The sequence below is a fragment of the Rhipicephalus microplus genome, chromosome 2 (assembly GCF_043290135.1).
Source record: "Rhipicephalus microplus isolate Deutch F79 chromosome 2, USDA_Rmic, whole genome shotgun sequence".
Lineage (NCBI taxonomy): Eukaryota > Metazoa > Arthropoda > Arachnida > Ixodida > Ixodidae > Rhipicephalus > Rhipicephalus microplus.
Genome location: NC_134701.1, coordinates 211,998,242 through 212,020,275, shown reverse-complemented (window position 1 = coordinate 212,020,275; position 22,034 = coordinate 211,998,242). Strand labels below are relative to the sequence as shown.

The 22,034-nt window shown below is 45.4% G+C and overlaps 1 protein-coding gene across 3 annotated transcripts in view; it reads left to right on the top strand.

The window, feature by feature from the left end:
• The window catches only part of ClC-c (chloride channel protein 3), a 77,270-nt gene extending 67,205 nt beyond the window's left edge, over positions 1–10,065 (top strand). For all 3 annotated transcript variants that reach the window (XM_075875612.1, XM_037421587.2, XM_075875618.1), the window contains 11 exons: positions 141–230; positions 319–399; positions 816–1,001; positions 1,898–1,983; positions 2,874–3,110; positions 5,826–5,921; positions 6,432–6,490; positions 6,561–6,668; positions 7,097–7,215; positions 8,031–8,125; positions 9,228–10,065. In XM_075875612.1, the coding sequence (XP_075731727.1) occupies positions 141–230; positions 319–399; positions 816–1,001; positions 1,898–1,983; positions 2,874–3,110; positions 5,826–5,921; positions 6,432–6,490; positions 6,561–6,668; positions 7,097–7,215; positions 8,031–8,125; positions 9,228–9,318 (1,248 nt within the window). In that variant the 3' untranslated portion in view covers positions 9,319–10,065. The remainder of the gene's footprint in view (positions 1–140; positions 231–318; positions 400–815; positions 1,002–1,897; positions 1,984–2,873; positions 3,111–5,825; positions 5,922–6,431; positions 6,491–6,560; positions 6,669–7,096; positions 7,216–8,030; positions 8,126–9,227) is intronic.
• The last annotated feature ends 11,969 nt before the right edge of the window (positions 10,066–22,034 follow it).

Genomic DNA, 22,034 nt, shown 5'->3' with positions numbered 1-22,034 from the left:
GTATATTGCCATATTGACAGCTTTTCGTAAAGCTGCATAGGGACCATCGCCGCAGCTCATTATTTTAATGTGCATTAAGTTAGTCTCAGAGTTTCTTACCCACCAATGGCCATTTTTGTTCAATGCGTCTTGTGTTGCAGGGTGTGGTGGCCACCATCTTCATCAAGTGCAACATTCGCTGGTGTCGATATAGGAAGGAATCTCGTTTGGGCCAGTATCCCATAGCAGAGGTGAGGGGTGTTTCCTGAACGATCCGTGCAGTTTCATTCGCTCTCGTCAGTCCTCAAGGGTACAAGCTACTTCTTGTTTCTCTTGCAGGTTATTGCGATTACGGTCATTACCGCTGTTCTCAGTTTTCCCAACGAATATACACGTATGAATACTAGCGACCTAATAAAGGTAAGGAAACGTACAGTGCTGCTGCTCTTGTAGTGGTAATGCGGATGTAGACTGCTGTCAGTGTGACCGTAGGCTCGTATTTCAGTGCACGTTCGAGCCTCACATGTCGTAGAAAGTGCCCGTGAAAATAATTCATTCACAGTTGTTATTGAACGTGTTTGCACATGCGAATGAATTGCGAAATAAGCCAGCATGTTCACCCTGTAAAAATATTGATCACTATGCTTGTATAGCTTCTTGTATCTCTCTGTATGTATGGCGGTGTTTTGCATCTCTTGCTTGGTAAGATAACGTTTGTTTGGGTGATGCCTGCTGCCGACGCAAAGTTGTCGCCGGAGTGCTCGTTGTGAACCCTGTATACCGTCGTATGCCAAGTGCACTTTACGGGACATTGCTTCCTCGTGTTGTTCTTGCAGGTGTTGTTTAGCCAGTGTGGCATTACTGACGTGTCGCCCCTGTGCGACTACAAGCGCAACTTTACCAACGTAAACAACCACATTGACATTGCCGAGGCTGGGGACGGCGTTTACAACTCCCTGTGGCAGCTCAGCCTGGCCTTGATATTCAAGCTGCTCATCACCATCTTTACGTTCGGTATCAAGGTGCGCCCCTCCCCCCTTTTTCTTTTTGTCTTTTTTTTTTTTCTCGACTGACTTTTACATTTAGAGTGGCATTGTAAATGAGTATGAGCAAGTTTTCTTACAAGGCAATTTGAATTGAGCTTTGGAGTGGCTGTGAGGCAACTTCAGCCAACATCCTAGGCAGGTGCAACTTTCTGATATGCTTGTTGTTTCCTCCCTGGTGTTTCTGGAGGAGTCTTCTATAGCATTTCGAAGTCAGTTAACATAATTTCAGTTGATATCCAAGATGCTTTAGAGTTTCTGATACAATTATTCACTGTTTCGGACGTGTATTTTGTTAATTTCTGTTGATGTGCATACACTCGTAGACAATATAAGTACAAACTAGCTAGAGTTGTCTCAAACCCATTCTTTCTTGTTATTACCTGTATGTCTAATCCGCCTAATTATCCAGTTGCACACATTATTTTAAGCCTAAACCACCTTTGGCAACCACAGGATAATAACGATCACTCGTGAAACCGGTGGCACTTTATAATTTCATGTTTGCATTTCATTTGTCCGTGATGATACCAAATATGGCGTAGCAATAGCCACATATTTTTTTTTTTCAGCAGAAAACTTACCACCTGATTAAAAAAAAAGAGTTAATATTAAAATCTTGCGCTTTGTGAAATTCGGGCATTCTCAAGCTTTTACTCAATGTTGTGTAGAGATAGGAATTTTTTGTAAGGTGTTTATTTATAATTTCATTGTGACGGGTTTAACTCAGTCAAGTGCTTTATGATTTGTGTGTCAGTACACTAAGCTTGTAATACATTAAATCGTGGGGCCGCTTTTCCACCAGCAAGTGTTGGAGTCACAGTGCTCTTGAGGTAGCTGCTCGGTACCTTGCCCCACTCTTTGCTGCATTTCAGGTCCCAGCTGGTATCTTCATTCCAAGCATGGCCTTTGGTGCCATCATGGGTCGCATGATTGGCATCGCTGTGGAGCAGCTTGCATAGTGAGTTGTTTGCAAGTCATCACTGGCAATTTTCGTAATACCTTTGCACAGACTGGTCACAGTTCATTTGTAGGTTTATCCAGCTTCAGAAGTCGCTTTGTTGGCTTCTGTTATTCGATTCGTTTCCAACACTCTTGAAGTGTAATCCCAGATTTTTTTCATTAAGCCTTACTTAGTTGATAGTACCCCATTAGGGTTGATAAAATCTTTTTAGAAATAAAGAATGCAACACAAATTGCTTGCATATGTTGGGGCATTTCAGTACCTTGGAAAGGCTTTTATTTATTTATTTACAGATACTGTCAACGCTTACACAGAGCTGTTACAGAAGTGGAAAACAAAAACATAAAGATATAATCATTCTAGAAACGTAACAAAATTAACATGCATAATACTGATAAAGGAACAATATGAAGTAGAACGCCACAAAACACAACCAGATAATATGGGAAGTGCACAAGAGCTTATATAGACAAATAAAGCTTGTTAGCTACAAGTGAGATTATGAGCTATGTGTTTCAAGAATAAATTTACGTATGAGCATGGAACAACGACATGTTCGGTCAAGGGATTCCACTCGTTGATAGCTCTCGAGAAGAAGCTATATACTTGTAATAAACTTCCCAAGATACTTGCTGCTTTTTCTTGTGACATATTGTGAATATATCGCATATGGGTACTGCAGTTGCATTGTTTAAATTATAAAAATGTAATCGAAGCAGGTTTGGGATGGTAAACTTTCATAAGTATAAAGCTTTTGTCTTTTGGTTATGCATACCTGATTGATGATTATACATGGCTGCACAATTACACAATTCACTGACTGAAGCACAAATCTACCAGACAAACGTGTCAGCGGTACGCTCTCTTCTGTGTATGTATGCCTGCAGCCAGTACCCAACCCTCTGGGTGTTCCAAGGGGCTTGCAACACGGGTGAGAACTGTGTGACGCCCGGCCTCTATGCCATGGTAGGGGCTGCAGCCTGCTTGGGCGGGGTGACGCGGATGACCGTGTCTCTGGTGGTCATCATGTTCGAGCTTACCGGCTCGGTGCGTTACATCGAGCCCCTCATGGCAGCGGTCATGGCCAGCAAGTGGGTTGGCGACGCTCTGGGCAAAGAGGGCATGTATCCTTCCTATGCTGTGAAGGCAGTGGTCTTCCTGCTTTTGTCGAGTTTGCTGGAAAATAAGGAATGGCAGTCTTCAACATTTGCGTATAGAGTACGCGTGTGTATCTGTGCATGCAGAGACATGCAAAGCTTTTAGGACGGCACCTTGCCTAGTGTTTGTGAAGATGGTTCGTTACGCAAGACTGTCTTTGGGTTCGGAATATGGGGCAAGCTTTGCTGTTATCATTGGTAGAAAAGGCTAACACATCACGTGAAAGTTGGCGTGTGCAGAAAGTTGGCTGCAGTGTAAAAATAGCAAGCTGTTCCAGACGCCCAATATACTGCTGAGGTATGCATTGTGCATTTGACGCTTGGAGTAAGGTGTCATGCTTTATCCAGAATGATTTTACTTAACATGATGGGCATATTACAGGGAAGCTGTGTATGGCCAGGGGTCTACATATCCTGTGTGTCAATGAGAATGTACTGTTTGCAGCAAAAGGTTGTGGGACCTGCAGCACGGGGCGGAGTGAGGAAAAACTGCATCGCTGTGTGACCTTCCATGACATGGCAGGTATTGAGGATATCGGCCGTAGCTTTCGGAATAAGATGCAGCAATGACGCGTTATCAATACGCACCGTCGCTATGGTAGCCTCAACACACTCCGTGTCACGGTAGGTGATGCAGCGATGCAGCTTCTCGTCGCTCTGTCATTCGCTGCAGGTCCCACAAACTTTTATTGCTGACCTATGGGCCCCACACTTCGGTCAATGCCAAGTGCGCTATTGGCTCAATAAAAGGGAAAAGGCTGCACACGAAGCATTAAGTGCATGTGGCAAGCCAGAAAAACTGATGTGTTAACGGAGAATGCGGCTAAAAAGATGCATGCTACACAAATGGAAAACTTTGTAGGAGCATATGCTAAACCCACAAGGGACTTTCTGGATAGACATTTTATGTTTAGCTGTGGGGTCTGTGATCGGCTGAGCTTCTAAATTTTGTGTCAACACTGTGTCATGCTAAACTGCTTCCCTGTTCATCCACCATCACAAACTGGAATGGTTTTCAATGTTATTTAATATTCAAATTTTCGTGATCTCTACATTGCTGATGCATGTGCAGGCAGACTACGTGAGTGCACAGATGTGTAGTGGCTTATTCGTTACACTGAGCTAATAATGATTGTCTTGCACCCTTGACTATGGTTTGCATATTGGTGTTTGTTTGTTTGGTTATTTATTTATTCATTATTTATTTGGTTTGTCAAAACTCTGGTCTCTTTCTGATTGCACTCATAAGACAGCTGCTGTGGAATGCAAGCAGTGGTCTGAAGGGGCCTTAGGGCTTCTGTGCGTTTTTTTTTTAATGAGGAGAGCAATAAGGCAATGTATCATAATGTATTGCAATGAACATTTGCAGGTGAGCCCATTGAAGCTAGTATTGAAGTTATGGCTATAAATTTAAATCATGAGCTTAGTAACTAAATAAATGAGAACAGCAAAATACTTGAGGCTTCTCAAGGATGTCACTAGCACCCAGTTTGTTCCTTTGACCCTAAACTACCACCAGAATTTTGTTATCTGTACTTGCTGCACATTAGCCAGGGTGTACCATCAAATTTTTTGGTCGGGTTACGGGCATGGGCATGCGGGCGCAAAAGGGCTCTTGCCCTCCTCAACCAACACCAGCACTAGCTGTCACCCAAGCTACATCTGCGCTCTCCCCCTCCTCTTGTGGCCATGCAGCACGGATTTGAACCTGCCGGCATTCATGGCTGTGGTTCTACCAACTCTCGTGGGATAAATGTGTGTGTGTATGCATGTGTGTATGTGCCCATGCAAAACTTGAAAAGTTCAGAAAAAAGGGGGGGTTTCATCCCCCCCTTCTCATGTGGCTGTGATGTTAACTGAGGCATACTAAATATTTTACAGCGAAAAAGATCATAACAAGAATCGCGTACGGCGCTGTAGTTGTCCGCCACCGCCGGTGTTCGTAACCACTTTCACACGAAATGAGAACAAAAACCTAAATAAAAACATCAAGCCTGCAGCCGAATTTGAACCCAGGTCCCCTGCGTGCCAGCCTAGCATTCTACTGCAGAGCCAGGCCGGTGCTTGAAACATCGTTGCAAACTTGCCTTAGGCAGGCTTGATGTCGGGAAAGGAATCGCATTAGTATCAGTGACAAAGTGTTTTAGAACAGCAAAGGAACAACCTGGTGTCACACAATGTGAATAGTGTAACGAGTGGGTTGTCCAATGCTTCAACCCATTACAAAAGCTTGTTCTTCATCACCCATTAACTGTGGCACATACCCATTTCAACCGTACTTATTTATCCAGCCACTGCATAAAAAATTTGCTCATTAATTCCTTGCAAGTGTGTAGCAGATACCACGTTTGTACGAAGGATGACGAAGGATAGCACAGTGAATGCAGGCTTACTACACAAAAAGTATGATTATTTACTGATTAGTGGGTACCCAGCAAGTGTGCTTGTAGCAGTTACCCACAGTGTGTTTAGAAAAGGCTCTGAAAGGCCACTTTTCCAGCTTGTGCCAGGACTGTGCTGCGTGTTTCGCGCAGGCCTGGCACTTTTTTTCATCTCTTTGACGTAATGACGTCTATTCTACCTGCATCCTCACTGGGCGCGCTTGCTTAGAATTTAATAATATTGGTTTCCAGCAAAATGCTCTGCATGCAAGGTTTCTTTCCTTAATTTCATGGTGCTTAGCTACGATGCCCACATTCACCTGAATGGCTACCCATTCCTGGACAACAAAGAGGAATTCGCCCACACCACCCTTGCGGCTGACGTAATGCAACCACGGTAAGCTTGCAAAATGCGTGGTGCACCCTGTTGCATGCTCTGTTCGCACTCATCTATGCATCATTCCGTTGGTGAATATGCAGCTAAAAGATCTTTTGTCGAGTGTGGGCAGCAAATTGGTGTCATTCCCAATTCCGTGTGAAATTTTGGAGTCCAAATAATAATTGAAGTAGTAACTGAGCTCTCAGCATAACCATCAATTTTATTACTTGATAGGCAATTTCAATGTTTTGATTCTGCTACTGCCTGTATGCTTGTGGAAGACAGGAATATTGTCATTAGGCAACCATGAAACTGTTTTCAATGGAGATTTCTGCATCCAGAAGAAAATGAAGTTTCTATTTATTGGTGGTAAGAATTTTTTAATTTTCGTGGAAAATGTTTTTCTTTATGCAGATGATATTATGCAGGCTTTGCAAGATTTTTCGTAATTCGGCACTGCTTGTTCTTCACCAAACGTCGCATTCTGTTCCTTTTGTGTGCATAGAAACTGTCACTTTATTGTTGCAGGCGTGGGGAAGGACCGCTTTGCTGTGTGACACAGGATAGCATGACGGTCGAAGAATTGGGTAAGCTTGTATCACGACGAGGCTGCCGTCGGAGGTAGTACAGTTGCATGTTTCACGTTTGCTTTTGCAGAGTGCCTCCTGAAGACGACCGACCATAATGGCTTCCCTGTGATAGTGTCCACAGAATCTCAGTACCTTGTCGGTTTTGTGCTGCGCAAGGACCTCAGCTTGGGTCTAGGTAAGTGTTTACATATAACCTAGGCATAAAACTAGCGACAAGTTTAGGTTGTCATAACACTTAAGTGCCTTGGTTTCCTGGGGGAAAAAAGTTTATTAGGATTTTGAAGGTTTAAAAACGTTAGAAAGATGACACTATAGCTATTTTTTAGGATTGGGAAGGTGTAAAACGTTAGAAAGATTGCACTATAGCCCCCATTATTATGTCTTCACAATAATTTGAGGTGTTACTTATTTTTTAGCCCTAATTACTGTTCTACTCGTGTTTGGTTCTCATGCTCGAACCACGATGAATAAACCAACTTGCTTTTGCCACACTATTTTCTGAACAATGGGGAGATGACACATATTGGCCTTTGGTTTGATAGTTCCTATATTTTTCTTTGCCGGAGATGGTGCATTATCCTTGCGTGCTTTCATGTCATGCAGCCAACGCTCGCAAGTGCCAAGATGGAGTTGTGGGCAGCTCGCGTGCCCTCTTCACGAGCCAGGTACCAACACCCTGGAATGGCCCACCCCCAGTCAAACTGCGTCGCATACTGGACCTGGCAAGTGCTTTTTTTACTCCTCTTACTGGTGCTATGCGATGGGGACATCTGCTATTGCATTGCCACTTTAAAGTGTAATTTTTCCAGAGCTTCTGTTTTAGCTAGTCTATCGATGCAGTGCTGTCGAAGTTGCATTAATAAAGCGTCATGACGGTTTGCATGATCTGTACTAAATTATTTGAATGCTGAAGTAAAACATCTCCCAACAAACTTCGCTTTTGACGTGTTAGAGAAAACCTGAAACTGAAGATATCCACTACACGAGCCATTTCTAGAGAGCTGCATTGCTTTCTTATGTTCCAGTGGAACTGCATGTGAAGCCATTTGTAGGACTGATATGTGGTGTACTCAGTATTATACTGACATTTCAAAATTAGTTTTTTGAAAGGAGTGTGAAGGATCAGTTGGCCCGGATTTACACTATTGTAATGCATTGACAGTCTAACCATTACCTGGGTTACCTGGGTGCTTCTATGGAACTGCATTGCCACATTCATTCTCATCACAGCTGTAAGCCAGTTGTCTGCATTGTCCGCGCTCTAAAACTAAAAATGAACTATATTAAATAATACCCAGAGTGAGTTGTATCAGTTAGTGTTTTTGGGTACTTCGAAAAACTTGGTAGCCAATATGACTTTGTAGGGAAAACTTGCTGGCCACTTAGCATGCCCGATTCACTTGTAAGCTTCACCTGCCGTTGCTGTTTTTTGAATCCTCATTCCTGAAATCAGCTGATGCCTTGAAACTTTCATCAGTATTGTGCACACTCAATCAATCGAAGACAGACGACCTGAATTTTTTTCGTTTCCTTGCAGGCTCCTATCACGGTGACAGACCAGACACCCATGGAAACCGTAATCGACATGTTCCGCAAGTTGGGCCTGAGGCAGACTCTAGTCACGCACAATGGGTAGGCACTAGCGCCTTTTTTGTTTGTTTTCGTTGTGGTGGCTCTCTTGTGTAGGAGTTGTGAGGACCTCGCTTTGTGAAGGCACACAGCTAGCTTGCTGAAATTTATTTTGAGCCGCTACTGAAGTAACTGTAGGCTGGTGTCACATTAATTTTCACATAGGCAAATATGAGGGGACAGGTGATTTCTGCATTGTCAGTGTTTTTCTCTAGCAAGTTTTTGCAGCACTTGGTCTCGCAGCGTACAGTTTTGGACTATGTTATCTGTTCTTGTTGTGATTTATGTTGCGTTGTGGTCTTCTTGTGCGTTGTTATGCTTCCATGGGCATTTTACAACTCTTACGGGCTGCATATCTTGTTTAGTGCCAACATCTTGATAGTAGGCTTTCACTTTTTTTTGGGGGGATACGGTAAGTGTTCATGCTAGCTTACGGGTATTATAGAGAGTACATATCTGATTTGGTCAAGCCACCATACAAGATTAAATGTTAGGTTGGTTCAAGTGCACTGAAGATGCGGGCAATGGGAAGTGTTCAGGACACCGATTGTCTGCATCTTCGATGCTCTTCAAACCAACATCTAATCATGAATGCCTACCAATTAGCCGAGTTCATTATCTTCTTCCACTGAACAAGGTCGCATCTTTATTGCAGAGGTCATCGAGTGGATGGGCTTTATCCTAGTTTTTTTTTACTATTGTAGTTTTGCACCAAGGCAATGTGTGTTCAGCTTACTGCTTTAACTATGGATGATTGGGTATTTCGTGTGCAGTAACATAATATTATGACACATGCTGTTTTTTGACATCTTTAATTATTTCAGTTAAAAAGAAGTGATGTACTTAAATACCCATGAATGTTGTTATTACCAGGACCTGTCTTGCCTTTTCAAATATATTTTCAAGGGCTTTCTAGTCCCAATTATCATTGTCCGAGTGCAGTAAATCTTTGAGAGGGAGTTCAGAGTTCATTTGTCCTGATCAGCATCCGTGTGCGTGACGGGGACGAGAAGCGTGTAGGAAACCTCTTACCAGACCTACTATAGTCCCACCCAATAGCTTCAATCGTCTTTTGGCCCACTACATTTTTTTTCATCCTTTCCAGAAAAATCTTGGGCATTATCACCAAGAAGGACGTCTTACGCCACATCAAGCTCCTTGCCAACGAAGATCCCGAGTCCGTGCTCTTCAACTAATAACGAGCCGACAGAAAACATCCACAAGACGTTAAAGAGTCGAATGTGTTTGAAGAGAGGACTTCAAGGGGCATTCCCTGACACATTTAGTCAGGACGGTGCTAGCAGCTGCAAATGTACTCAAAAAACAAACAAAAGAAATCACCCCGCTCTCGTTAGCTGCTTCGACAAGCAGCACACCTGCCCGCCCCCTCGGCAAACTGCAGCGAAGAACTTTTGATGCGAGTGTGGTGGATGTCCTAATGCACCTCTTCGGACCAGTTCCCCTCCTTTCAAATTGACACCAGTGGTCGTAGTCATTATTAGCATGCAGCTGAGTGTAGGGGACAAAAGTGGTCAGGAAAAGCAACGTAGCAGGAACACGCGAGGGGTCATCTTCCTCCTCTCTCTCCGTGGTGTGCTGCTGCACTCGTTTTGGTGTACAGTGTAATGTCGTCGCGCGCAAAAGAGCCAATTGTGGTGAGAGCAACAGCTGCTATCGATTGACCCCGCACACCCTTCTCCCCCAGACTTCCTTCCCCTTTACCCTCCCCCTCGTTTACACTCTCTAATTTAAGAACGGCTACATGTGTGCGCGACACACGGAAGACTGTCATTTTTGAGCGGTTGCTGCATTTACAATGTTCACTGTTGTTTGTATTTTAACGCTACTGCATCTTTACCCCCTAATTTTTTTGTTGCTCTTAACAATATACACAAAACTCCGCAGCAAGCTCGAAAAGAAAAAAAAAATGCCGTGTCGCTCAACTCGTTTGTGTCGTCTGTGTTATTTATTTACATATTTTAACATCTGTGCTTATCACTGTATAGTGCACAGCTTCCATGAAAAAAAAATTTCGGCATTTGCTAAATTTTGCATAGTATAGCTTAATTGCTGGATATGAATGTACCACTTTTGCGTGTAATTTAAACTCTATAGAATTGCTGGAATAGGTTGCCCAACTTTAACTGCAGCCTTGTGCCTTCCTCGTGCAATTCTACTGTGGTATGAGGGTTGCACGGCACGGGGCCCGCAAGATGGCGCCAGCGTCGAAACGACAGCGCGTTCATCTTGGTGGTCTCTGTGTAGGCGCTCAACCGCATTCTGTTTGTACACTGTGCAGTACCATGTGCACTGTCATGCGCACAACCTCGTCACTGCTTGCTGTTTCAACAGGACCGATAAAGAGCCCCACCAGAGAAAACACTCCACCACTGACCACCGGAATGGCGGCAGACGCCGATAGCTCGCCAACCTGGGTTGACATCACTTGCAACCCTCCTATACAATCAACATTCTATTTTTCTGACCTCTAAGCATCGTAAAACCATAGGAAGGATTTAGAAATTTGAAAAATATATGCTAATAATGATCAAGGAGAAAGCCCGCTATCTGTGAAAACCCTCTGCGCCATTCACCTAGCCGTCCATACGCAGAGAAGCAGCCACCGCCAAGCTACGCCCACTGACGAAGACCGCCCGCGCACCTGCAATGCAGACTTCGCCCAATTGGGAATGCAGACTCACCAATTGGGAACTACTTAGGTCCTAGGAGACTGTCAAAATTTATGACCTAACGGCCACTGTTGCTGCAACTTCAAATCTGTCTTATCGTGATGGTGCTTATCCCGAGGTAGTCGTTGGAAGCTAAAATGGTACTGGCACATTCGCCGCCGTACATTTCCGATGCTTGCCCATTATGGCGTTGCCGTATTATGCCACCCCAGTGATGCATACATGCTCTCAGTATGCTTGATCATATAACCACTTGGCATTGTGACCAAGCTTACTCCGAATCCGCTACTCTCACGGATCAACTGCACGTAATCATCGATTCACTGCATTACTTTGCTGATGATCTAGCAATTTTATTTAGAAGTAATTCTTTGTGGCCGAGCCCCACACAAATGCGTATAGTATCAAAATAATACCACGAGTCAGGCCAAATATGCTAACATTTTGGTTCTCATCGGACTGTGATACATACGTGTAATAGTTTTGTTCCAAGTGCTATGCAGGTGGTCTAGCAATAAGCTTAACATTTAAAATGTGACGTAGAATTGATTTTGCTTTATTATCCGGCATGTGCGAATAGTTGAACGAATATTACAGTATTCAAATGTGCTTCGATACGAATTCAAGTTATTCGATATTCGAAGTATTTGTGATTAACGAACACGAAGGTCAAAATGGAAGACGACAGGTTGATAAACACGTTGTGGGATAAGCAGAGCGCAGAGGGAGGAGTGCCTTCAACAGGCTGGCCGATATCTTTGTCAAAGGCGTTCTGTTTGTCAAAGGCCAGCCTGTTTGAGGCACTTCCTTTTGTTAGTTCAGCTTATCCGAATTTACGAACAGACATAACCACAATAACATCCTGTAAATGTAGCTTTGCTGCTATAAAGGATTGCTATACTGTGAATGCACCTGCCAAAAAAAAAATATAAGCATTGCCAAAAAGCCCCACTTCAATGCTGATATGTGGGGTTTCACGTCTCAAAACCACCATATGATCATCTCGAGGACAGCATATCGGCGACGAACGAAAGTCACAATGATACATAGATAGACCTCAAAAGAGCTTGCAGTTTGCAAATCATTTTGAATTGCAGTGTTATACAGTTCAACATAGCAATTGTAAGTTTTTCTTTTGGGGGGGGGGGGGGACGGAGGGGATATGTATGCAGGTAGCTCGTAGTGTATTGAAATTATATTTAAACAATAATTGACGTCCTTGTATGCCAAATCATGAATGGTAATCTACCACTAACCCTCAAGAGGAAAGTATATAACGGCTTCATCTTGCCAGTACTTACCTATGGAGCAGAAACCTGGAGGCTTACAAAGAGGGTTCAACTTAAATTGAGGGCGACGCAGCGAGGAAAATGATGGGTGAAACCTTAAGAGACAAGAAAAGAGCAGAGTGGGTCAGTGAACAAACCGGGGTTAAGGATATCATATTTGAAATCAAGAAGAAGAAAAAAACATGTGTCATGCACCTAGTACATCCGTCATTCTTAATAACTGGATTCCCAGAAAAGGCGAAGGGGAGACAAAGTTAGGTGGGCCTATGACATTAATAAGTTAACGTCTATAACGTGGCAGCAGAAAACACAAAACCGGGTTGATTGGGAAATCATGGCAGAGGCCATTGCCCTGCAGTGGGCGTAGTAGGGCTTACGATGATGCTGAAATGTTATTTTACTAATTCATCATATTAATATGGAATGTTTGTTTTATTCGAGCGAGAAGTCTGTACCACAAAGTGAAACCAATGCTAGGGAGACGCTTTTTTCTAGCTTAATTTGATCCTGTAACTTGCCACTAAAAACGGAAGCTGGAGTTTTTCAAATCTACAAGCTTACTTGACATGTTGTTTTCAACGTTATTACGGCACGTAATAAATAATGTAAACAAGCAATTAAAAATTTCACTGGACTGCTCGCAAGTCTTGTATTCAGTAAGCGTGCGGCATGATCATTCATGTTCATATTTCGGTTTAAGCTTGTTGCTTTGATCGGCCATTTTCCCATTCTGGTCAAGGTTGGTGTAGCACATACTGTGCTGGACTGAATGAGCTACAATGAGGAGTGTGTATCCAATAATCATCATCTTCCTCTTCATAATTACCATCATTGTCGTCATTGTCACTGTGTAAACGTTTATGCCCAAGTTGTTCCTGTAACCAAACTCGGTGAACTCGTTCGTCACAGATGGCTTCTCCACGTTAAGGCTCTGTATAAGGAAAAGCCTGATTTACAGGCTGTCGAGCTTTTTATTTAGGACGTTTAGGCATGAACGTACACGTTTGACCGTGGAAAGTACAGGATACCAACTTTCTATTGTGGAAGCCGAGTTTCTAATTCCGATTACCGTACATGAATCACATTTAGCTTCTTCTGCAGAAATGCTTTTAATGTTCCTTAGAGGCATGTAGCTGTATTCTTGCGGTAGGCCATGCTGCTTCGGTAAATTAATAAGAAAAAAAAAAGAAGGGGGAAGGTGGAGAGAAGTAGGTTGGTAAATACTTACGCACGTATGTCTGTATTCTAAATAGCGTGCTAAATACCCTGGGCCACAAGGTAGATCAGTGCTTGGTTCGTCTCGGTATAGTACACGATGTTTCTCGTTTCCCGCGGATGCGTACGAACAGGCCGAAACAAGCCCTCTGGTGCTTACATTCATCTATCCTTCCACACGACGTAATTTCCAGTGCACGTAGCCCTTAAGCTTGGATCATTAATTGATATTTAGTCTAACGCGGACATCTTCAGAAATATATATCCCAACTCTGATTTTACCACGCTGTGTGATCTTCGTACAAGAGATTGTGCATACCTACGCCACTTTCGGCGCAAGGTCGTTGTCGCTATCTGTCTTTTATTGTTGCGTTTTATCTTCTGGGAAAGAGTACTCAAGGTGATCGCCAAGTTTCGCAAGCCCTTGAGTTCGCTCTCAAAAGCGACATAAATGTAGCAGCGGAGCCGCTTTACGCGAAGCCCCACTTGAAGCACGTGCGAGATATGCTTTAGTGGCTTCCTCTGTTCTGTGCTCGAATGCACAGTTAAACGACACACCGTACCCGAAATACACACGCACATGAGGAGGGGGGAGCTAGGGGCTGGGATAATAGTGTTCGCAAGTCCTGGAGCTTGACCTTGATTTTGTGTTCCCGATGGATCCGTCTAGTCTTTGTGTATACTGAGCATGTGAAATACACAGAAACGAAGACCAGAGAAGACACATAAACGACATAGACTGGCGCCGTCTTCTAAGGGACTTATCGAAAATCACGAAGCCTGCTTTTATACACGCACACACATTATCAACGAATCAAGAAGCATCATGAGTGAGCGTACGAAAACGGAATCTCACTGCTATTAGGTACGCATTTGGCGTCATTCCACGCTTGATGGCAGATTTCCTAACGCGAGCTGGTTCCATTTGTGTCCCACACTTGTGTGAGTGTTAAAAGTAAGCTTATCTCAAGGGCGCTAAAACCATTGTATCGTAACGCAGCATGCAAGCCTTCAGGTAGACTCCGGAATAAGTTTTACCACATTCGGCTCCTCCAACGAGCACTTATGCCCAAAAGAACATAAATGCTTTGGCGCTTCGGCCCCCTTTGAAATGAAGCTGCTGGGGCCGGTAATCAAACCCGCAACCGCGGACTTAGCGCAACGTCATAGCCACCATGACAGGTCGTGCCAGGGTTCGCGTAAGGCGTGCGTTGCTGGATGAATGGTTCATTGTCAAAGGGAATATTCAAATGAGAGCACATGACGTAAATGACACCCGTATACGACAACTGTATACAGCGTGCTCACTGGTCACCGACTTGGACACAATGTCCTGGGTAGAAGGTCCTCGAGATTACGAAATTGCAATCGTTACGCTTCTTCGACCTCCAGGAGCCACCGATTTACGTAGATGTGTCGCAACTGAAGCCACCAGGCTATGAATGCCGGAGCGCTACGCAGACAGGGCTGACAAACGTTACGCGCATCGAAAGACCGCAAGCAATGCTGGCACACATCCATGCAACCTCACGGTCGGCGCCCACTTAAGGTGGTAGAACCTCCAGCAATGCAGCTCCCCGAACAACTTATGTATGATAATCGACATTGGTCGGAGGCGTAGGAGCTCCCGTAACCTGTAATCAATCACCTACTTAAAAAAATACAATAGGCTCTAACCAGTGCCTGCCTACCGATGCAGCTCCAGGCTGCCGAGAACAATGTGTTGATCATAGACGCCGATCTGAATAAATGGTTTTTCCCTCTTGGTTTCACTAAGTGAAAGCTTGCCCAGCTCAGTGTACGGGCCACCACGTCGAGGAGCATTGACCTCACGTGAGCTGCCTTAAAGCGACGTTTTTCTTGCTCTTCTGGGTCGCCTTACGGAGGATGCCAAGCACGTTTGCTGCATGACTCGTGCTATTTTAGAAGTTGAATGCGTGAGTAAAAGCTCGCGGGACAAAAGAAAACGCGTCACAACGAAGGCAATTAGAGCCGGGGCAGGTCAGGCCTCTAGTGCGACCACGATAGCGGCAATCCCGGTTGAGTCCGTGCTCCTCCCCGGCGACCTCTCCCGCCTTGAAACAATGGTTGTTTGCTGTGCGGTCGCGATAGACAGACAAGAAAGTGAGACAGCGCGGCGTCTTCGCGCGATGTTTGTCTGTGGTTGGTCGGGGCAGGTGAATGGAATTGCTGTGATACGCAATGCACGTGCGCGTTGAAATGTGCTCCATTAAAAAAAAAAGTTCGGCGTTCTCAAGTTTGCGAGACCAGTTGTAAGTAACGGTTTTGAATAGCTCAAGTAAGTAAAAAGAAAGCGCAAAAGAATGGAGACCGTTCTGCCTTCTTTCAATTGTTTTCGTTTCACTCGCGTTTGCGTTATTCGGGGGCTTTGCAAAAAGCCCGAACTGCCACGGTAGTGCACGCCTAACGCGAGAACCTTAGTTTTAAGCACGCTGAGCTCGGCTAATCTCTGGTCAACTAAGCCTGGGTTTGTGGAAACTCGCGCCTGACTTATATTTCTTCTGTACATGTGCAGTGAAGCGGAAAATCGTCGTCTTTTGTTTGAAGCCCGTAAATAATAGACCGCTTCGGTGGCGCTAGTAAACGCTCGAAAAGAAGGCGTTTGTTTTAGTCTCTCTGTGAAGACAAAACATGCTCTCTTCATGACCTAGCCATTCGTTTCGCCGATGACTTAAGCGTGCGCTATACAGTGTTTGAAAAGAGCGCGGGAAATGGCAGAAGACCTCGTTCACGTGGACGAGCTCCTTCATGCAGGGAGGCGCAGAAAATGCGCTGTTTACCCTTTTCATCGAAAATGAAAGCACTTCTTTTGCTTATCGCACTTTTGCCTCGCCGTGGTGGTCTAGTGGCTAAGGTACTCGGCTGCTGACTCGTAGGTCGCGGGATCGGATCCCGTATGCGGCGGCGGCATTTCCGATGGAGGCGGAAATGTTATAGGCCCGTGTGCACAGATTTGGGTGCACGTTAAAGAACCCCAGGTGGTCGAAATTTCCGCAGCCCTCCACTACGGCGTCTCTCATAATCATGTGGTGGTTTTGGGACGTTAAGCCTCACATATCAATCAATCAAATCTTATCGCACTTTTCTCGACACGCAGAATTTCCAGCTGTACTGTGCACACCGACTCAGCATTGTTATGCCTTACCCTCCCCGATGAAGCAGGACACTAGAAAGAGAGAGAGACCGAATGAACATTATCGCGAATGGAAACAGTGACAGCCCTACTGCTGGGACCACTAGCAAGCACCTTTATAGGTTCACGAAAGACGCTTCTCCCTTGACTGCAGCTTTGGTTGTTCAGCAAGTGAAAGCCGTTTAGCGCAGCAGGGACATTTAGCGCTCGACTCACTTTGCTAACTAGCGCAGTGCGCGAATCAAGTTCCCGCGTCCGTCGCTATGACGGATGGAGGCGCCATTACGCGGCGAAATGCGTCGCGGCCGTTGAACCCCGCTCGCAGTTTCGGTTCCTGCCACCGACACCCTTTATTAATGGCGGCAATGAGGCTTTCCCTCGCGACCTTGTGAGCGCACACGGTTGTACGAGAAGAAGACGGTCCGCGTATACGCGGAGCGCGCGAAAAAAAAAAAAAAAGAAGATAATGAACGCCGCCCGCTTCTGTTCGTTCTGCCCAAAGAGGGCGCGCGGCACACGCATATTCGCCCGAGAGCGTTTAATTGCCCTTTGTAGCGCGACCCCGGCGAGTGAAAGGTGGGCCGCCAACCACTGTCGCTTTCTCTCCCGGGCGCGGTGTTGAACAGCTCGTGTGGACCTCGCACTCTATAAACGTGTAGACTCCGAGTACTTGTGGCCAGGGGCGCCCTCTCTCGGTGCTCCGCGGCGGCAGCACCTCTCTTCGAGGATGGGCGTCGATCGGTGGGAGACTCCTCGTCTTTACACACACACGAGTGAGCGAGCGAGCCGCTCAATGTGCGAGCATTGCTGGCCGGCCTGCCTGACGCTCGCAACCTACTTACATCCTCGCCGCCAGCAGCCGAGGCTTTCCCTCGCTCGGCTCGACTCGTGACCGCCGCCGCCGCAGCGTTGTCTTCGGCTGAACGAGGGGCGCACCGAAGCAGACGAGCACTTCGAACGACTTCCTCGAAATTTTAGCCGGCGACCCTGCACAGGGCTGCCGCGGCCTTTTCGTCATCGATTTACACAGTGTCGATGTTCTCAGTTCTTCAAAGCGTGGAGCCGGAGACCGAGCGTGCATGTTCGGTCGCAATCTCCCTTTACGTGGAATGCCGCGCTCCGTTCCCGATCGTTTTCGGCAACAGTCCCGTCCCGCACTGCCGCGCCTTCGTTTAAGTGGCCGCGGGACAGGCGCGCGCCTAAATGCGGCATGCGTAGGGGGGTGTGGACGTAAAAACCACGGGTGCGCGTGGCCGTAAAAATGAGGCCCTTTATAGTCGAGCGGCAGTGGTCGTAGCGAACGGGCCCTTACGTAATAAGTCACCGTCGTTGAACGGCGTTCCCTACGCACCACGTATCGGGATAACGTGGTGTAACGCACCGAAGGGAGGGTTGCCGGGGGGCTATGCCGTTGTTTTCGCGCAATCACTGCGGTACGCGCTCACGCTGTTGCTCAACGAAAATTTTGCCAGGGGTGGCTGTTAGAGATATGCAAGTCAAATAACTTGTTCGGTACTTACCCCACAAAAAGGTGCATGTATGAGCATTTCTATGTGATGCACGTAGACCCATATTGGTTCGGGGGGGTGCTTGGAGCTGCTCCTTATAATGACGTAAGGGGGACCGACCGAGAGCAGTCCTTTGTGAGAAGCGCGCTGTCGCTTCGCTTTCATTTTTGCAGCCATTGCGAGGTTGTTTTCTTCTGTCGAACTTCACCAATAGTGAGACGGAGCACCGCGTGGTGGTGTCTGAAAGTGACTGGAAGCGGTGACTAAAGGTGTGTCACGTACGTTTTCAATACCCTTTTATAGTAGTTAATCCCAGTATTTTCCGTGTAGCATATGCCCCAGATTTTATGGAGTATCCGGCGCGATATTCATAGGATGAACGTTTCTCTATAAAGGGATAAGCACCCATCACGAATGAATGCGCAGGTTATTAATTTCTTGCTTTCTAAATACGTACTTGACCACGGCTGATTTGGCGATGCCTTTCGTTTCTGTAGGGTATATATTTAACCAGCGCATGTTTAACCGGTACATGCTAAACTGCTTTAACGAAATTTAGTTATCATGAATTAAGGATTGGCGGTTGAAGTTTTAAACATGCGGCTTATAACATTTTACCTAAGTTGCGGGATCTTCGCGCGCCGTGGAAATGCCCCATAGCTTTCTCTCTCTCTCTCTCTCTCCATAGCTTGTAATGATGTCACGTACATTATGACTTGTCCTTCAAAGCAATTGGTCTAAGCTTCCGCCTTTCGTGTTTGCCGTTTCATTCGATACATTGGCTTAACTCACAATCTCTGTGAGAAGCACTTCTACCGCAGGAGATCGCCCTTGTGCCGCTTACACATGCTGTATTGTCGTATACTTCAATTCTTCCCCTCCTCTCTCTCTTTTCCTCTTTTCATTGCCTTATGACAAGGGGCAATCTAATCGGGGCGCTTGAGGCAGGGGCATTCATGGTCTTCGGGGGATGTTTTCCAGCGCCGTGGCCGGGTGCCCTTCAATTATTTGACTGAAATCCTCTGTTTATCTTTCTTGCACAATCTCTTTTTCAGGACATTTTCCAAGTTTCCTTCAAAAATGTTGAAAGCCACCGCAGCGCAAACAGATCAACCGACAGGAAAATGTATGCACATGTGCAACATATTAATGTGGGAATAAGGGGTGCAGGCCACTGAAGATAAGGTCACTGAAGATCAGTTCATGCTCCCGAGTACACTGCTGCAGTTTAGCGACGGGGGCGCGCCACCTTTCATTTCATGACATTTGACACTTTTATAACCTTATTTTCCTCTCTTGATGTCATTTATCAACTTATTTCATGGGGCTAAAGCACGGGAGAATATTTTGCCGAATATGTTAGTCAATTTGACCCATTTGTTGTAATCTTCTTGAAAAAAAAAGACAAGTATAAAAGAAGGACTACAAAGTGTTTACTCTCTCTCCATTCATACGTGGTGGACAGTCGGTGACCTCAGATAAGCAAAGAGTACCCCAGCATGAGTTAGCATTTTCTTTCCCCTTCTTGTACTCGCCAGACGGGTCGTGCTCATTTTTGATGTCAGAGTGCTGCTCCAAAGGCAACGAGCGATCTTCGAACGTGGTAGTAAAGTCGAGTTAGAATCGGGCCAACGGCCTTGTTACTACTTTCTCTCTTCTTTTTGCGCAGCGCTGCGGGTGGCGCCGTTAAAAACACAGCTCCGCACGGAGCATGCTGATATAGCTGGAAAGGTCAACGATGGGCTGCGCGGAGTACGAAAATTGCGGACACTGCTGCGTCGCAGCTTATCCGACGAAAATGTGGGCCAATACTGTGTCTAACAAAGAACACAATCCTTAAATTATTCTCTTTTTTTTTTTGCAGATAATAACGAGGTATCATATGCAACTGGTTGGGTTCTCACCCTTAACAAGGGTGGTGAAGTCTGATAAGGCTTAGAGCCATTTGTTGTAATTTTCTTTAAAAAAAAAACAAGCATAAAACACGGACTACAAAGTGTTTACTCTTTCTCTATTCATGCTTACTCTCTTTTCAACGAGCTAGCTGGTAACCAAGGATGTCCTATACTATGTCTTCTGGAGTGCAGGTGCGCCCCGATAAGTGACGTTAGTCGCCGCCATATTGGAAAAGGAAAGACTCGGAAGCAGACGACAAAGTGCGCTTCGTAGCTCCGCCCTCGCAGTGGCTTTTGGAGACTGTGACATGCTTTTGTAAAGCAGCTAAAGATTTTACAAGGCCATGGTGACTTCGTGCGTTGCGTATGGCTGCACAAATCGCAACAAAAAGACGCCTGGGATCACTTCTCACGTGTAAGTATTCTCGCTTCGTTCGCTGACGATCGCCTGTTTTTTGCGCATGCTGTTAAATTAGAAACAATATCAAAGGTGCGCATGCGTGTAATGCAAGCGTATAGCTGTATGGAAGGTAACTTGAAGCTTTGAATGCTCGCTGACACGACGTTGTCCCTGAGTTTTAAGTTTATGGACGAAGGACTTGCGGTCTGTGGCTGCACGTACCAAACATTGGAACAAGTAGGACGTCTGAATGCCCTTTGAATTTCAAGTTTTCTGGTGTTGTTTTACAAGGCAAGACTGACGGCGTGCATGCATATTTTTTGGCGAATGAATATCGAATTCGGTGCATACTTAGCGAAGAATTCGCAAACGTAAAGAACAATTACATGCCCTAATTATTCGGGTTACAGGTTTCCAAAAGACAGTGCGCTGCGTTCTGCCTGGGAACGTGCTGTTCGAAGAAATAGTTGATGGGCAATGGACGGTGACCACCTCTGTTTCATTCACTTCGAAGAATGCTGCTTCGACAGAACGGGGCAGACAACCAAACTGCGGCTTGGCAGTGCACCTTCGATTTTTCCTGCTTTCCGAGCGCATCTGCAAAAACCTGTTAGCTTCTACCTCCTTGAAGTATCTTCAATAGAACGTAGTCACGAAAATAAGCAATTGCGTCTAAAACAACATGAGACACCTTTGAAATCCGTTCTATATTGCCGATGAAACCGAAACCAAAACGCCGATAGACAAAGTTGCCAAAATGGCGTTATATGTGGCGTTATATGTGGCGTTATATGTGGCGTTATATGTGGCGTTATATGTGGCGTTATATATTAAAAGTGGCGTTATATCAAACATCGAGCTACCTCGTTTCTAGGCTCTGAAGGCTGGGCTTGCTATGACAACACAAGTCGCCAACGGAAGTTGATAAATGTTATGCAGAACTAACGCCACTGCAATCGTTCTTATAAACGGTTCATTTGGGATACGTCTCCTGGAGTACGTCTCCTGGAGTTTGTCGGTTGCACGCGACATCGATGTTTCGGTTTTGGTTCCGCCTGTAAATTGGTTAGAATTCGATAACTCTAGAAATGTTACTGGTGACTCCCAGTCTACTTAATTACTTCTCTTTTCCAACTTTAGCTTTAATTATTTGAACTTCCTTATATATTCTCTGGTAATCTGCCGACACACACCCACCACTACATATATGAAAGAGGCGAGCAAGTGTCGCGTTCCTCTTGATCTTGAGTATCTTAAGGCACATTTCTTAAAACACCCAATATATAAAACTCTTTTGTAGCGCAGTAGTGTGCCAGCAAGCTCGATATGCGAAGCATCCTAGACAACAGATTGATCTGAAAGCGTGCACCTGACAATGGGTGCATGAAATAATTTGTTTCATAAACAAGAAGAGCCATTTATTCGTTGTTGTATCCAAAAAGTGGTTTCCATCTCATTTTTTTTTTTACCGTGGAACTGCAAACTGACGTGCGCAACGCGCGTATTCCATTGTGGTCTATGGCGGTTCCGCCCTGTTTTTTTTCTAGCAAAATGGCCGCCGGCGGCTTCACTTGCTCCTGTTGGTGGCGGCCGGGATTGCCACTCCAGAGGTTCTATAGAACCTCCTTGCTGGTAACTAACCATTGTACCATATGGTGAAGTAGCGCACTTTAGATGGGGGACAATGGGAACAAGGACAGAAGCGAGTGTCGTGAGAGTCATGTTCTTCTTATCCCCTTTGTCCTCATTCATGCCCTACTG